This window comes from Pygocentrus nattereri, chromosome 29, assembly GCF_015220715.1.
Source record: "Pygocentrus nattereri isolate fPygNat1 chromosome 29, fPygNat1.pri, whole genome shotgun sequence".
Classification (NCBI taxonomy): domain Eukaryota; kingdom Metazoa; phylum Chordata; class Actinopteri; order Characiformes; family Serrasalmidae; genus Pygocentrus; species Pygocentrus nattereri.
Window position 1 is genome coordinate 1,669,788 of NC_051239.1, and position 18,774 is coordinate 1,688,561.

At 43.6% G+C, this 18,774-nt stretch overlaps 1 protein-coding gene across 3 annotated transcripts in view; it reads left to right on the forward strand.

Moving 5' to 3' along the window:
* Positions 1 to 14,920, forward strand: part of lzts1 (leucine zipper, putative tumor suppressor 1) — a 48,147-nt gene extending 33,227 nt beyond the window's left edge. For all 3 annotated transcript variants that reach the window (XM_017686428.2, XM_037536156.1, XM_017686427.2), the window contains 5 exons: positions 1,788 to 2,218; positions 6,010 to 6,720; positions 8,477 to 8,668; positions 12,376 to 12,570; positions 14,023 to 14,920. In XM_017686428.2, coding sequence (XP_017541917.1) covers positions 1,943 to 2,218; positions 6,010 to 6,720; positions 8,477 to 8,668; positions 12,376 to 12,570; positions 14,023 to 14,574 — 1,926 coding nt within the window. In that variant the 5' untranslated portion in view covers positions 1,788 to 1,942 and the 3' untranslated portion in view covers positions 14,575 to 14,920. The remainder of the gene's footprint in view (positions 1 to 1,787; positions 2,219 to 6,009; positions 6,721 to 8,476; positions 8,669 to 12,375; positions 12,571 to 14,022) is intronic.
* Positions 14,921 to 18,774: the final 3,854 nt, after the last annotated feature.

The following is an 18,774-nucleotide window of genomic DNA, read 5'->3' on the forward strand; positions in this document are numbered from 1 at the left end:
CAACACGCTGAGACACGCTGAGACTCTGAGACTCTATAGAGCTACAGACACTCTCTCTCTGTCTCTCTCTCTCTCTTACAGAGTAAACACTGAGACACGCTGAGACACTCTGAGACTCTATAGAGCTACAGACACTCTCTCTCTATGTCTCTCTCTCTCTTACAGAGTAAACACTGAGACACGCTGAGACACGCTGAGACTCTGAGACTCTATAGAGATACAGACACTCTCTCTCTATCTCTCTCTCTTACAGAGTAAACACTGAGACACGCTGAGACACACTGAGACACTCTGAGACTCTATAGAGCTACAGACACTCTCTATGTCTCTCTCTCTCTTACAGAGTAAACACTGAGACACGCTGAGACATGCTGAGACTCTGAGACTCTATAGAGCTACAGACACGCTCTATGTCTCTCTCTCTTACAGAGTAAACACTGAGACACGCTGAGACTCTATAGAGCTACAGACACTCTCTATCTCTCTCTCTTACAGAGTAAACACTGAGAAACACTGAGACATGCTGAGACACTCTGAGACTCTGAGACTCTATAGAGCTACAGACACTCTCTATCTCTCTCTCTTACAGAGTAAACACTGAGACACACTGAGACATGCTGAGACACGCTGAGACACGCTGAGACTCTGAGACTCTATAGAGCTACAGACACTCTCTCTCTATGTCTCTCTCTCTTACAGAGTAAACACTGAGACACGGAGACACGCTGAGACACTCTGAGACTCTATAGAGCTACAGACACTCTCTATGTCTCTCTCTCTTACAGAGTAAACACAGAGACACTCTGACACACACTCACACTGAGACACACTGAGACACACTGAGGCACGCTAAGACACACTGACACACACTCACACTGAGACACGCTGAAACACACTGAGGCACGCTAAGACACACTGACACACACTCACACTGAGACACGCTGAGACACACTGAGACACACTGAGACACACTGAGACACGATGAGACACTCTGAGACACACTGACACACACTCACACTGAGACACGCTGAGACACACTGAGACACTCTAAGACACACTGAGACACTCTGAGACACACTGACACACACTCACACTGAGACACGCTGAGACACACTGAGACACACTGACACACTCTGAGACACAGACACGCTGAGACACTGACACACACTCACACTGAGACACGCTGAGACACACACTGAGACACACTGACACGCTGAGACACACACTGAGATACACTGACACGCTGAGACACACTGAGATACACTGAGACACACTGACACACACTGAGGCAGACTGAGACAGTATAAACTGTCAGCAGGTTTATTACATAGTAATAACAGTAATAACCACATCATTTGAATCTCTCGTTCTGTTTCGCTTTCTCACTCTCTCTTTCTTTCTCTCTCCTTCTCTCTCTCAGTCTTTCTCTCTCCTCTCTCTCAGTCTTTCTCTCTCCCTACTCTCACTTTTTCTCTCTCTCTCTCTACCTTTCCCTTTTGTCTCTTTCTCTCCTGCGTTACTTCTCTCACTGCCCCTGTCTTTTCTTTGTCTCTTCCTCTAATGTTTGATCCCTCCATCTTTCTCCCTCTTTGTTTTCAGATGTACTGATTCTGGTGAAGAGCTGTCAGATCAGCATATGATTTATGACCAGCTGTTCTTTATTATTCGTTTTTTTAGATTTGCTGCAAGCTTTTACAAAAACCACTGAAAATAAAATGACAGCTCATAGAAAAGCGTTTGGACCCCACCCTGCAGAATCTCACCTTCCAGAACTGGTGCTGTTTCAGGTTTTCACTCAGGAGTGAAGAGAGCCGGCACACGATGCTATGAGTCCGTCCGAATCCGCCTCATCAATCAAGCCGTCCTGTATGTCCTCAGCTGCTGCTGCTGCTGCTGCTAAGACCACGACGCCCACCTGCCTTCTTCAGATGCCACAGGAATTATGGGTAGTGTCAGCAGTCTGATATCGGGCCACAGCCTCCACACTAAACACTGCAGGGCTTCAGAGCCCAGGCTGAAAAAGAACTGCAGGAAGGCCGGCCGGAGCCTGGACGGCCTGCTGAAACATGGCTTCACTGACCACACCGCCTCCAACAACAACTCAAAGACCGGCTACAAGTCCGGCAGGAGCGAGGACTTCTTCTACATCAAGGTGAGCCACAAACCCAGAGCGGCCGAAACCGACCCAAAAAGAGGAGCAACGCCGGAACTGGAGAAGGTACGTCACAGAACTGAGTGAATCAGTATCTATTCAAGTGTAGCCCCGCCCATTTGCCCTACATCACATTAGCCCCGCCCACTCGACTGACATCAGTTTAGCCCCGCCCATTTAGTCTACAGCAGTTTAGCCCCGCCCATTTAGCCTATAGCAATTTAGCCCCACCCATTCAGCCTACAGCAATTAAGCCTCACTCATTTAGCCTAGAACATTTTAGCCCCACCCATTCAGCCTACATCACTTTAGCCCTGCCCATTCAGCCTACAGCAGTTTAGCTCTGCCCAATCAGCCTACAGCAGTTTAGCCCCACCCATTTAGCCTATAGCCGTTCAGTCCCGCCCATTCAGCCTACAGCAGTTTAGCTCTGCCCAATCAGCCTACAGCAATTTAGCCCCGCCTATTCAGTCTACAGCAGTTTAGCCCCGCCCATTTAGCCTATAGCCGTTCAGTCCCGCCCATTCAGCTGACATCAGTTTAACTCTGCCCAATCATCCTACAGCAGTTTAGCCCCGTGCATTCAGACTAGAGCAGATTAGCCCCGCCCATTCTGATTGAAGTGATGCGGAGTGTTGTTCCTGCAGACAGTCTGCATCAGTGTTACTGGAGTGGAAATTGTGGGAAAACAATTAAACGTTGTGCTGTTTCTGTCTGTCGGGAAGCAAACGGATCACTGCGGCTGCTAAAGTATCTACACAACAGCCTGAAATGTAGTTTTTCCACAGCCTTCAGGCTCACTGTCTTAGATTCCCATTGTTCTACAGGTCAGCCTGAAATGTGGGACAGCCAATCAGAGCAGAGATCATTTACATATATCAGTCTTAAACAGGCACAGCACCAAAAACAGCCTGTTTTCTTCTAATCGAGGGTGGAAAATTCATCTTAACTTTTCCCGACCCGTGACCTTAAACTCAACCCAAAGGCCAAACTGAATCTGAGCACTAAGGCTGTTGATAATTAACTGAGGGTCACCAGATAATCTGTTAATAATTTGAATATGATAATCGACGGAGGGAATATTCAAACCCAGTGGGTAGAAACGACAGCAGAGCTGGACAGAGTGGCGGGCAGTGGTGAACTACTCCTTTAAACAGTAAGCAGATCTAGTATAAGAGCAGGACACATAAAACAGCGTCTATCACTACTCCACCCTCAGCCCGGCGGAGTCCGGCGGAGTCCGGTAATCTCCTGCGGCCTCTGACACTTAACGGCGTCTGGTCTGTTTAATTAAGGCTCCAGACTGACGGGGTAGGAGCGCCTTGATCTCCTGAGAGATTCGCTCCAGCGGTGCTGTGGAACTCCTCTCTCTCAATAGCTCCCGTTATCAAACGCCAGGCTGAGAGGAAAGAGCAGAATTCCTCAGGCATGGAGTCACAGCGCCGGAGCGCTGAGTCAGCGAAACAGGGCTAACATTAATATCAGAGAGGAGACATCGATCTCCTCCCAGACAGAGCAGAGCAGGTGGAGGAGAGAGAGAGGGAGGCAGAGGAGAACGGAGAGATGGAGAGAGGGAGGGATAATCAATCTTCTTCGGGTTCTGCTAATGTGGGCTAATGTCACTGAGAAGCGTGGAGCAGAAAACAGGCCTGGATTTAGGACGAAGTTGCAGACGCTCACGAGTACACTCTGAAAAACACGGGTTCTTCGCGGGTTCTTTAGTGAAGGGGGTGGTTCTATCTAGAACCAAGAGTGGTTGTTGTTCTCTGCATGGTGAAATGGTTCTTCCGATTGAGGGAGAATGTGTTGTGCATGTTTCTATATATAGCCTTTTTGAAAAGGGTTCTTTATAACACCCAAAAGGGTTCTTCTATTGCTAGTGTCAACATTATAACATTAGAAGAACCCTTTTTTAGAATTGGTCTATATAGCACCAAAAAGGGTTCTTCTACGCTCTTAAAAAAGATGGTTTTCCAAGGTTTCTTTGGTAAGGACATTGGTTCTATATAGAAAATTGATCACTCAAAGAGCCAATTGCATGCTTAATTGATTCTTTCCACGGTGAGATGGTTCTTCAGACGGATACAAAATGTGTTATACGTGGTTCTGTGTATAACCTGTTTGAAAAGGGTTCTATGTAGCACCAAAATGGATCTTCTACACCATTAGAAAAGATGGTTTTCAGACAAAGGTTCTGTATGGAACAATAATCACACAAAGAACAATTTGCATGCTTAAATGGTTCTATGCATGGTGAAATGGTTCGTCAGATTGATGGAGAATGTGTTATATATGGTTCTATATGGAACCTTTTGTAAAAGGTTCTATAAAGCACCAAATAGGGTTCTTCTAAACCGAATCTGTTCTACAGTTTCTCGTTAGACTGAATGAATAACCGACTCTAAATGTAGGTATTGTGATATAAACCGAGTCTGTTCTACAGTTTCTCATTAGGCTGAATGAATAACCGACTCTAAATGTAGGTATTGTGATATAAACCGAGTCCGTTCTACAGTTTCTCATTAGACTGAATGAATAACCGACTCTAAATGTAGGTATTGTGATATAAACCGAGTCCGTTCTACAGTTTCTCATTAGACTGAATGAATAACCGACTCTAAATGTAGGTATTGTGATATAAACCGAGTCTGTTCTACAGTTTCTCATTAGGCTGAATGAATAACCGACTCTAAATGTAGGTATTGTGATATAAACCGAGTCCGTTCTACAGTTTCTCATTAGACTGAATGAATAACCGACTCTAAATGTAGGTATTGTGATATAAACCGAGTCCGTTCTACAGTTTCTCATTAGGCTGAATGAATAACCGACTCTAAATGTAGGTATTGTGATATAAACCGAGTCCGTTCTACAGTTTCTCATTAGACTGAATGAATAACCGACTCTAAATGTAGGTATTGTGATATAAACCGAGTCCGTTCTACAGTTTCTCATTAGACTGAATGAATAACCGACTCTAAATGTAGGTATTGTGATATAAACCGAGTCTGTTCTACAGTTTCTCATTAGGCTGAATGAATAACCGACTCTAAATGTAGGTATTGTGATATAAACCGAGTCCGTTCTACAGTTTCTCATTAGACTGAATGAATAACCGACTCTAAATGTAGGTATTGTGATATAAACCGAGTCCGTTCTACAGTTTCTCATTAGGCTGAATGAATAACCGACTCTAAATGTAGGTATTGTGATATAAACCGAGTCTGTTCTACAGTTTCTCATTACACTGAATGAATAACCGACTCTAAATGTAGGTATTGTGATATAAACCGAGTCTGTTCTACAGTTTCTCATTAGACTGAATGAATAACCGTCTCTAAATGTAGGTATTGTGATATAAACCGAGTCCGTTCTACAGTTTCTCATTAGGCTGAATGAATAACCGACTCTAAATGTAGGTATTGTGATATAAACCGAGTCTGTTCTACAGTTTCTCATTAGACTGAATGAATAACCGGCTCTAAATGTAGGTATTGTGATATAAACCGAGTCCGTTCTACAGTTTCTCATTAGGCTGAATGAATAACCGACTCTGAATGTAGGTATTGTGATATAAACCGAGTCTGTTCTACAGTTTCTCATTAGACTGAATGAATAACCGACTCTAAATGTAGGTATTGTGATATAAACCGAGTCCGTTCTACAGTTTCTCATTAGACTGAATGAATAACCGACTCTAAATGTAGGTATTGTGATATAAACCGAGTCCGTTCTACAGTTTCTCGTTAGGCTGAATGAATAACCGACTCTAAATGTAGGTATTGTGATATAAACCGAGTCTGTTCTACAGTTTCTCATTAGACTGAATGAATAACCTCTTTTCCTCTTTTACTCAGGGTGCAGAAAAGTCCTTGATCCGTCCCACAGCCTTCAAGCCAGTTTTACCTCGCAGCAGCAGCTCGTCAGTGGAGACCCATAACAACCTGAGCACCATCCTGGGATCAAGGATCAGCCCCATCGACCGCCCCAAAGATGCACAGGACCCAAAACAGGAGAACAGCTCAGGAACACTTTCGGACTCAGGCAGGAACTCCATGTCCAGTCTTCCAACCCATAGCACCAGCGGCAGCAGCCAGATGGAAAATCTAAGCACATCTACTGGTCATCTCCTGCGTTATGGAGGCTCCTCGCCAAACTCAGGCTTGGTAAATGGGAACTCTGGATCCAACTGGGCAGACAGTGGTGGTGTTAAAGGAGATAGTGGTCCTGCAAAGCCCAGCACCAGATCTATTGGTGTGTTGAGTGAGGATCTAACTGGACCGGTAAGTTTTAACGTGGAGGTCACTCCGGTTGATCCAGAAGTGACCCTAGATCCAAGCCCCACCAAATCTAATGGCGGTGGCGTCCGTTCTCCAATCACCACGGATGAATCTCTGATCCAGCAGCTAGAGAAAAAGCTTCTGGAGCGCGAGTCGGAGCTGGCGGAGCTGCAGTTGTGTTTTGAGGAGAAGGAGTCAGATACCTGCCAGCTTTTTGAAGAGAAACAGCGCTACTGTGCGGAGGAGATGGCCGGCCTGAAACAGCGTTGCTCCACCAAACTCCGACAGGTCAGACACTCTGACACATCTGAGTCAACTGTAAAACGGCCAAAAATCTATTTTACACATTGTACACATGGCGCTGTGCAAGACCCACACTTCATTTATTTCACTTCCAGTCAAAACGGTCCATAAGAACAAGTTATTCAATTTTCAGGAGATATTTTTGAGATTAGATATAATCCACCTGCAAAAGGGAGTTTCCAAAACTGGAAAACTGGTTAAAAGCTACAGAGAAAATGTGGCTCCTAAGAACCACCTGGAAGACCCCATTTGCCCCATCAGATAAACATCACTGAAAGCTTTGATCTCTGAGAGAGAGGAGAAGATCAAGCTGCTTCAGACCTGAAAACATCCACAGGTGTTTCTGTCCATCCTTCCACTGTGAGGAGACCACTCAGCGCTGTGGGTCTGAAAGGACGTGTAGCTGATCAAGAAGAACCTCGCTGAGAAAAGGAGACGGACACACCAAACAAAGAAGCTGGACGATGGACTGACCGCCCCAGAATCCAGACCTCAGCACCACTGAATGGGTTTGATTAGTTCAGAAAATCATCAACCAGCTTCTCAGACTGAGCTTTGGAGAATGAATAATGTACTTAATGGCTGTTTTGGCTGGAAATGAAACAAATAACAGGTGGTCTCTATGTAAATGTTGATGAAATCTGACCGAACTGGACATTATTTGATCTGATGTTCAGTAAATGTTGTTGAAATCTGACTGAACTGGACTTTATTTGATCTGATGTTCAGTAAATGTTGTTGAAATCTGACCGAACTGGACTTTATTTGATCTGATGTTCAGTAAATGTTGGTGAAATCTGACCGAACTGGACTTTATTTGATCTGATGTTCAGTAAATGTTGGTGAAATCTGACCGAACTGGACTTTATTTGATCTGATGTTCAGTAAATGTTGGTGAAATCTGACCGAACTGGACTTTATTTGATCTGATGTTCAGTAAATGGTGTTGAAATCTGACCGAACTGGACTTTATTTGATCTGATGTTCAGTAAATGTTGGTGAAATCTGACCGAACTGGACTGTATTTGATCTGATGTTCAGTAAATGTTGGTGAAATCTGACCGAACTGGACTTTATTTGATCTGATGGTCAGTAAATGTTGTTGAAATCTGACCGAACTGGACTTTATTTGATCTGATGTTCAGTAAATGTTGGTGAAATCTGACCGAACTGGACTGTATTTGATCTGATGTTCAGTAAATGTTGGTGAAATCTGACCGAACTGGACTTTATTTGATCTGATGGTCAGTAAATGTTGTTGAAATCTGACCGAACTGGACTTTATTTGATCTGATGTTCAGTAAATGTTGGTGAAATCTGACCGAACTGGACTTTATTTGATCTGATGTTCAGTAAATGTTGGTGAAATCTGACCGAACTGGACTTTATTTGATCTGATGTTCAGTAAATGTTGGTGAAATCTGACCGAACTGGACTTTATTTGATCTGATGTTCAGCTGTCGACTGTATAAGATGCTGATATTCCTACTCGGCTACTTCAGTAAACAGTATACGGCGCTGAGTCGTGATGCAGGTCAGACGTTATGATGTTCTGGACCTTCACTTGAGGAAATTTTCTCTAAATGGACCTTATTGAATGTTAAATAAAAACCCCTGTAGACTGTTTGCATTGGCCCATCTCTTTAAACATTAAAGGAACTGGCTTCATAGGACACCTGCAAGCTTGTTTAGCATTCCCTTTAATCACGTAAAGCTGAAAGTGGTGTGTCCTCCTCCACAGGTATCTCAGCGTGCTTTGCGGGCACAGCAGCTCCTCCAGCTGCAGGTGATTCAGCTCCAGCAGGATAAGGAGCGCTTGCAGGAGGAAGTGTACCAGCTAACGCAGGAAAGAGAGGCAACTGAAAATCAGCTGAGGAGCTACAGGAGCCAGCAGACACAATTAGCACCAACACTGGAGGAGACGCAGTGGGAGGTGAGACTGCAGGCGTCATGATGCAGAACTTGTAATGTTCATATGAGATCTAGAACATACATATGATCTATACAGTCACTCTGACAGACTGTAATACACTACAGGAAGCGTAGGGGGCGATACGGCTTCTACTGTTTCATTTAAAAAGCTCTATAATGTTCATATGATCCACACAGTCGCTCTGACAGACTGTAATACACTACAGGAAGCGTAGGGGGCGATACGGCTTCTACTGTTTCATTTAAAAAGCTCTATAATGTTCATATGATCCACACAGTCGCTCTGACAGACTGTAATACACTACAGGAAGCGTAGGGGGCGATACGGCTTCTACTGTTTCATTTAAAAAGCTCTATAATGTTCATATGATCCACACAGTCGCTCTGACAGACTGTAATACACTACAGGAAGCGTAGGGGGCGATACGGCTTCTACTGTTTCATTTAAAAAGCTCTATAATGTTCATATGATCCACACAGTCGCTCTGACAGACTGTAATACACTACAGGAAGCGTAGGGGGCGATACGGCTTCTACTGTTTCATTTAAAAAGCTCTATAATGTTCATATGATCCACACAGTCGCTCTGACAGACTGTAATACACTACAGGAAGCGTAGGGGGCGATACGGCTTCTACTGTTTCATTTAAAAAGCTCTATAATGTTCATATGATCCACACAGTCGCTCTGACAGACTGTAATACACTACAGGAAGCGTAGGGGGCGATACGGCTCCTACTGTTTCATTTAAAAAGCTCTATAATGTTCATATGATCCACACAGTCGCTCTGACAGACTGTAATACACTACAGGAAGCGTAGGGGGCGATACGGCTTCTACTGTTTCATTTAAAAAGCTCTATAATGTTCATATGATCCACACAGTCGCTCTGACAGACTGTAATACACTACAGGAAGCGTAGGGGGCGATACGGCTTCTACTGTTTCATTTAGAAAGCTCTATAATGTTCATATGATCCACACAGTCGCTCTGACAGACTGTAATACACTACAGGAAGCGTAGGGGGCGATACGGCTTCTACTGTTTCATTTAAAAAGCTCTATAATGTTCATATGATCCACACAGTCGCTCTGACAGACTGTAATACACTACAGGAAGCGTAGGGGGCGATGCGGCTTCTACTGTTTCATTTAAAAAGCTCTATAATGTTCATATGATCCACACAGTCGCTCTGACAGACTGTAATACACTACAGGAAGCGTAGGGGGCGATACGGCTTCTACTGTTTCATTTAAAAAGCTCTATAATGTTCATATGATCCACACAGTCACTCTGACAGACTGTAATACACTACAGGAAGCGTAGGGGGCGATACGGCTTCTACTGTTTCATTTAAAAAGCTCTATAATGTTCATATGATCCACACAGTCGCTCTGACAGACTGTAATACACTACGGGAAGCGTAGGGGGCGATACGGCTTCTACTGTTTCATTTAAAAAGCTCTATAATGTTCATATGATCCACACAGTCACTCTGACAGACTGTAATACAGTACAGGAAGCGTAGGGGGCGATACGGCTTCTACTGTTTCATTTAAAAAGCTCTATAATGTTCATATGATCCACACAGTCACTCTGACAGACTGTAATACAGTACAGGAAGCGTAGGGGGCGATACGGCTTCTACTGTTTCATTTAAAAAGCTCTATAATGTTCATATGATCCACACAGTCGCTCTGACAGACTGTAATACACTACAGGAAGCGTAGGGGGCGATACGGCTTCTACTGTTTCATTTAAAAAGCTCTATAATGTTCATATGATCCACACAGTCGCTCTGACAGACTGTAATACACTACAGGAAGCGTAGGGGGCGATACGGCTTCTACTGTTTCATTTAAAAAGCTCTATAATGTTCATATGATCCACACAGTCGCTCTGACAGACTGTAATACACTACAGGAAGCGTAGGGGGCGATACGGCTTCTACTGTCTCATTTAAAAAGCTCTATAATGTTCATATGATCCACACAGTCGCTCTGACAGACTGTAATACACTACAGGAAGCGTAGGGGGCGATACGGCTTCTACTGTTTCATTTAAAAAGCTCTATAATGTTCATATGATCCACACAGTCGCTCTGACAGACTGTAATACACTACAGGAAGCGTAGGGGGCGATACGGCTTCTACTGTTTCATTTAAAAAGCTCTATAATGTTCATATGATCAACACAGTCGCTCTGACAGACTGTAATACACTACAGGAAGCGTAGGGGGCGATACGGCTTCTACTGTTTCATTTAAAAAGCTCTATAATGTTCATATGATCCACACAGTCGCTCTGACAGACTGTAATACACTACAGGAAGCGTAGGGGGCGATACGGCTTCTACTGTTTCATTTAAAAAGCTCTATAATGTTCATATGATCCACACAGTCGCTCTGACAGACTGTAATACACTACAGGAAGCGTAGGGGGCGATACGGCTTCTACTGTTTCATTTAAAAAGCTCTATAATGTTCATATGATCCACACAGTCGCTCTGACAGACTGTAATACACTACAGGAAGCGTAGGGGGCGATACGGCTTCTACTGTTTCATTTAAAAAGCTCTATAATGTTCATATGATCCACACAGTCGCTCTGACAGACTGTAATACACTACAGGAAGCGTAGGGGGCGATACGGCTTCTACTGTTTCATTTAAAAAGCTCTATAATGTTCATATGATCCACACAGTCGCTCTGACAGACTGTAATACACTACAGGAAGCGTAGGGGGCGATACGGCTTCTACTGTTTCATTTAAAAAGCTCTATAATGTTCATATGATCCACACGGTCGCTCTGACAGACTGTAATACACTACAGGAAGCGTAGGGGGCGATACGGCTTCTACTGTTTCATTTAAAAAGCTCTATAATGTTCATATGATCCACACAGTCGCTCTGACAGACTGTAATACACTACAGGAAGCGTATGGGGCGATACGGCTTCTACTGTTTCATTTAAAAAGCTCTATAATGTTCATATGATCCACACAGTCGCTCTGACAGACTGTAATACACTACAGGAAGCGTAGGGGGCGATACGGCTTCTACTGCTTCATTTAAAAAGCTCTATAATGTTCATATGATCCACACAGTCGCTCTGACAGACTGTAATACACTACAGGAAGCGTAGGGGGCGATACGGCTTCTACTGTTTCATTTAAAAAGCTCTATAATGTTCATATGATCCACACAGTCGCTCTGACAGGCTGTAATACACTACAGGAAGCGTAGGGGGCGATACGGCTTCTACTGTTTCATTTAAAAAGCTCTATAATGTTCATATGATCCACACAGTCGCTCTGACAGACTGTAATACACTACAGGAAGCGTAGGGGGCGATACGGCTTCTACTGTTTCATTTAAAAAGCTCTATAATGTTCATATGATCCACACGGTCGCTCTGACAGACTGTAATACACTACGGGAAGCGTAGGGGGCGATACGGCTTCTACTGTTTCATTTAAAAAGCTCTATAATGTTCATATGATCAACACAGTCGCTCTGACAGACTGTAATACACTACAGGAAGCGTAGGGGGCGATACGGCTTCTACTGTTTCATTTAAAAAGCTCTATAATGTTCATATGATCCACACAGTCACTCTGACAGACTGTAATACACTACAGGAAGCGTAGGGGGCGATACGGCTTCTACTGTTTCATTTAAAAGCTCTATAATGTTCATATCCACACAGGTGTGTCAGAAGGCAGGTGAGATCTCTCTGCTGAAGCAGCAACTGAAGGACACTCAGGCTGACGTTGTGACTAAGCTGAGTGACATAGTGAGTCTGAAGGCCTCTCTGAGAGATGCGGGGAGCAGGATGGAAGAGCTGGAGCAGAAGAACCGGGACTGTGAGGAGGCTCTGCACACACGCAGCACCGAGCTGGAGGTGAGTGTGCACTCCAGACTTTCTCCATTACAAATGGCTCGAATTACTAATAATATCATTCATTTTCAAAATATAATAAATTCCACAAGCCCACACCCCAAAACTGGACCAACTGACCAGTTTATAAAATGACCGTGGTAAAGTTTATAAGCTATTTTTGTAGTATAAGTAATTTAAAATAACTGATTTTACTGACAAATACCAGTAGTCATATATATTGTCATATGTATATAATATAAACCCTCAATGAAGAGTAAATGTAAATGTGTGGTGTTTGCACCACACACACACCCACACACACACCCACACACACACCCACACACACACATAATGTTCTGTCTTAAAGCAAAATTGAGTTTTCAGTGCCCTCTAGTGTCTGTCAGTGGGTTTGGTTGCTGTTCAAAGCATTTAAAGGGATTGTATTGATGTCATTTATAGTTTATTGTCATTAGATTTTTTTTATATTCAATATTCACATACAGTATTGCAGAGGCACAAAACTGTCTAAAAGGCAGCCTCATACAACAATAAGTAAGCAAAAGCTGATGTTCCAGTAAAATTTAAAACTTTAGAGCTTTAGCAGTTAACGGCCATTTTTTGCCTTATAGTACAAAAAATATGTAAAGAACAGCTTTACAGTACAAAAGGTGTGAAAACAACAGCCTTACAGTAAAAAAGTACACACAAATTACCTTTACAGTAAAAATTAAGACGGTACAAAAGAGCTTTAGTGGCTAATAGTGGTCACTCTGTGTCCAATCTTAACCTTAGGGTACGAAAGTGTGCAGAAATTAGCTTTAGAGCCAAAAATCTGCAAAAGGTAGCTTTACAATAAACTTAAAGACTGTACAGCAGAGCTTTAGCAGCTAATAGCGATCACTCTGTGTCTGATCTTAGCCTTACAGTACAAATATATGTTCAAAAACAGCTTTACAGTACAAGAAGTGTGAAAAAATAGCATTACAAAAATAGCGTTAAAAAAAGAAAAGTACACTAAAATTACAGCAAAAACTAGTACTTAGCCGTACAGCACAAAAAAGTGTGCAAATGTTAAGTTTACACCACACAAAATGTGTAAAAAGTAGCCTTACAATTGAAAATGTGTGTAAAAGTTAGCTCTACAGTAAAAATAAAGACTGTACAACAGTTTTAGCAGCTACTTAACTTTAGAGTACAAAATGTGTGGAAAAAATAGCTTTACAGTGCAAAACGTGTGAAAAAATAGCTTTACAGCATAAAACGTGTGGAAAAAATAGCTTTACAGCACAAAATGTGTGGAAAAAATAGATTTACAGCACAAAACGTGTGGAAAAATTTGCTTTACAGTGCAGAAATTGTGGGAAAAAAATTGAAAGCTTTGCAAAAATTAGACACAACTTAAAGTAAAAATAAGAACTGTACATCTGAGCTTTATCGCCTAATAACGGTCACTGTGTGTGACCTTCCTCTAAGGTGTGTCAGAACGAGCTGCAGAGGAAGAAGAACGAGGCCGGCCTGCTGAGAGAGAAGGTGGGCAGGCTGGAGACGGACATTAAGGGCATGAAGCAGGAGCTGGCCGTGGCTAAAGAGGAGCAGGTCCAGCTGCTGAGCCTGAGAGCTAAACTGGAGGAGCAGCAGCTGCAGCTACAGATCCGGAAGGCCAAGATGGAGGTGTTCGGAGTGAAGGAAAGGTCAGGAGAGGTCAGAGACAGGTCCATCGACATGGACGCCCTCCAGACGGAGGTGGAGAGGCTGAGAGGACAGCTGAGGGAGGAGAAGGAGAAGAAAAGCAAGCTGGTGAGCAGCTTCCAGCAGGAGAGATACACGTGGAACAAGGAGAAGGACAAAGTGATCCGGTACCAGAAGCAGCTGCAGTACAACTACCTGCAGATGCACAGGAAGAACCAGGACTTGGAGAAGATCCTCAGAGAGCTGACCGCCGAGATGGACAGCAGGACAGAACTGGACGTGGACGCCCACAGTCCGGAGCTACGCTGCAATGAACTCGTAGCCACTCAAATATGAGGGCACAAGAGACAGAGGGGCTGCCGGTCAAATGTTTGGGGACACCTGGCTTTGCAGAAGTGTTTTCTTTGCTAAGTTTACAATAATTTTCTCTATGTAACAATATTACACACTTAAAGGGGAATTTCACCAATTTTCAACAGCTTTGAGGCGTAAACACGGTCATTCAGAGTGGTTTGGTGTGAAGTTGATCATTGCCAGCAGTGGACGAAGTCCACAAACCCAGTCCTGGAGTTAAAGTCGAGACCCCCAAGGTAAAATATTCCTCCAGTAAAGTAGAAGTTCCTCCTTTAGACCTCCACTGGAGTAAAAGTACTAAAGTATTCACCTTCAAATGTACTTAAGTATAAAGTAAAAGTACTAAAAGAGTAATTCTGGCTCTGATGTCCTGTTATCATTTTTATAACCAGACTGGCTTCATGAACTCATTTCAGGTGAAAGTCCTCCAGCGTCTCTCTTGGTAAACCAGTCTTTTAATAGAACGTCATTAATTAGTGACGCTGACGTCTATTAAAATGATCAGAAGCACAAAACACTGAAGGTAAACAGTTTCCATCAGGGAGAAACGAGTGGCTCTGAAATCACTTTTTACACACAAGCAAAGTTTCAGTTTCAGATTTATTTACAACTTAGTTCCAAGTTTAAGTTGAATAAAAACTGGCTTTAAACTCAGGATCACAGATGAGCTCCTTTACTATGTTGATCTGTAGGCGTCTGTTCATAAACATAAACCAGCCCAAACTCATTTACTATAAAATGAAATGGTGTTTGTAGAAATTCAGAAAAAAGCCGCGTCAGTCTCGACTGCATATGTGGACATATTTCTATATTGAGCTCTATTTACACAAAGTTAGGTTAGTTCATCATTTATGTTGAACAGACTCTCCCAAAGTTTTACGCTGCTGCGCTGACGTTGAACCGCGTGCTGCACTGGGTCGGTATGACCAACAGGTCAAAACCAGCTCTAAACAAAGTGACCGCTGGGCCCTGATTGGTGCTCTGGCTTTGCGCTTCTTTCGTTTTGACATGTGACGTTTTTATACACACAGAAACCAAAAGGAACGACAGATTTCTCAAAATGTAGGAGGAAAAAGTCGGATATTAGACTCTGAAATGTAGTGGAGTGAAAGGAAAAAGTCGCCCAGAACGGAGAAACTTCAGTACAGATACACCAAAAATACTAAAGTACAGAAACTAATTACATTTACTCAGTTACTCAGTTACTCAGATACTGTCCACCGCTGCTCATTGCAGAGAAACTTAGAGACTCAGACGTCTTTACAGTGGTGGTGATAGGAACCAGGCATCGCCATGACTACAACAGAACCACTACCAGAAACACCCTTTCAGGTTGTTTGCCTTCAGCCTTCTAGCGCTGGTGGGTTCATGTGATTGGACTAAATGGAAAAAATCCCCCCCAAAAAAAGAAAACTGTCAAATCACTATTTAGGCCAAAGCTGCTGGTCAGACCGAGGAAGCCTCGGCGGATTTGAGAAGACCAATGTACGCAAAGCTTTAGCGCAGAGCTGATTTATGATCATCTAAAGCTTCACGTGGATTTGATTCCTTCATTAAAAAGTGACAGCGAAAAGCAAACGGTCCAGCCAGGGTGTCCCCAAACTTTAGACAGGCAACCCAAAGCACTGGCTTCTCAAAGCTCAGAGTCCAGCAGAGGGCGCCAGAGAGCTGCATTAAAGGATGACTACGCTCTACAGGTGACTGCGCAGGGGAGCTCCACCAGTTTTTAGAATTTCAGCACAGTCCAATGTTTGTGACGTAAACCGAGTCAGTCAGAGCGGTTTGGTCTGAAATCCTTCAGATTTCTTTACAGTGGTGGTGATAGGAACCAGGTTTCCTGCACGTGAGTGGATTTTAAAATCCGAAATCTTCTCAAAACTGTCGTAAAACAGTGTCTCGGTCATCAGTCAGTGTACGTGCATGTGGTTCCATATAGAACCTTTTTGAGGTTATTTATAGCAATAAAAAGGCCTTGTTCCCTTTTTGGTGTTGCATAGAACCATATATTACACATTCTCCATCAACCTGAGGAACCATTTCACCATCTATAGAACCTTTTAAGCATGCATATGGTTCTCTGGGTGTTCATGGTTCCATATAGAACCATTTTTTTAATAAAAGAGAGAGTGGTTGATTATATAGACGTCTTTACAGTGGTGGTGATGGGAACCAGGCGTCGCCATGACTACAACACAGATATAGACACTTTATTTACCATCCAGAACCACCAGAGAACCTACACGAGTCTTCTGAGTTTATATGGAATGCTGATGATGGAAAACAGTGGAAAATCTGGAATAATGAGTTTTCTTTGGGGACTATTTTGCCGCACAGCGCCCTGCACGTCTCCCTCCACCATGAATGGAGTTGAAGTTCTCTAAACTCTCATAAAACAGCGTCTCAGTCATCAGGCAGTGAATTCAGAACCAGTTCATGTAGGAACTTTCTGTAGGAGCTTTTAGAGGGACGTCTGGTTCCTATCACCACCACTGGGAACGGTTCTGACTCGGTTAGTTTATCTAGAACGGAGCGTTTCACACCAAACCACTCAGAACCGCTCGGTTTACATCTTAATCCGATTAATAATGCAGGAAATTTGAAAAATAGGTGGAGTTCCCCTTTAAGACAGACTCTACAGACGTGTACAAGAACGTAAACAGTCTGTTATTCCTGTAAATGACACACGTGATGTCAATGTCACCTTCACAGACGGCCTATTACACACGATTCGTCTGCTGATAAGACCTGTTCTATATTGTATATGTACGTTATTTCTCAGATATCAGCTGATTATGGATTGAATGGTGGTGTGTAGGTTTCACCGCCTTTCGTACTGACCCCTGCTGTGGTCTCCCACTTGCCAAATCGATGTGTTAAGGCCACAGTCGGTGATCTGCGGAGCTGCTTTTGTTTGCTGAATGTTATCAGACGCCGCATAGCTGTCCGGCAGCTGACGCAGAAGAGGACGCGGTCAAAATTTGGGGCAAAACATTAGAATCACAATGAAAAGCATTTAAAGGACCAGAAAGGAGATGAATCTGTATCCGTCTAGCGGTTTAAACTGATATTAATCCCATTGTAATTACATGTACTGCTCACTCTTTATGACTGACCACGTCCGTCACGCTTTAGTTAGTCACGGAAAACCAAAAAGCACAAGCGCTGACCCGTTCAGGGGTCAGGAGGTTATACGACTTTAGCCCGAGCTCCATCACTGTAGCTCCGGCAAAGCTGATCCACAACCAGTTTAATGTGTGCACTATAAAGGCCACACATAGATTTGAATGTAGTGTTTTAAACCACAGGAAACGGTTTGATGCGTCAAGACATTCACACGCTGTAGATTAAACACAAAATATTAAATGATACTTTTATAATCCCACAAACGGGGAAATTCCACCTCTGCATTTTAACCCATCCGTGAAGTGAAACAGCACATACACACTAGTGAACACACACACTAGGGGGCAGTGAGCACACTTGCCCGGAGCGGTGGGCAGCCCAATCCACGGCGCCCGGGGAGCAGTTGGGGGTTAGGTGTCTTGCTCAAGGACACCTCAGTCATGGACTGTCGGCTCTGGGGATCGAACCGGCGACCTTCCGGTCACAGGGCCAGTTCCCTGACCTCCAGCCCACGACTGCATATGAAGCCGTTATGGATTCTACATGTTTGAAAAGTCTCATTCCGGCCAAACCGCGAGCTCATTCACTTCACCGAATATGAATCGTTACTGATTTTAACACCTTATTAGTCGGTGCGGTCGAGCTGCCACCTGCAGACCGATGCGGAGCAAGGCGTCCGTGCACATTTACACCCCTAACCTGATTATTTATACTGTAACTCAACATCTGACCACGGCTGTAGTGTAAAAACTGGACATCAGAGCCGCAAACGGCTTTAACATCTGTACACGGCGCCACCGATGAGCCTAGTTCTGCAGCGGGAGCCGAGGAGCTTCCTTTGGTGGAAGGTTTTGAGGATGGAGGTGGACGGATATTGAACTCTATGTGTTATATTGCTTATTTATTTTGAATAAATGTTCATTTTTTGGAATAAACGTGGCGTCGCTCTTGTCTACACAGTCAGCAGTGGTGGTGGTGGCGGTTCACTAATGTGTCAAACAAGCCGTCTGGTGCATCAGCATTTACAGGGGAATTCCACCAATATTTCAAAATTTCCGC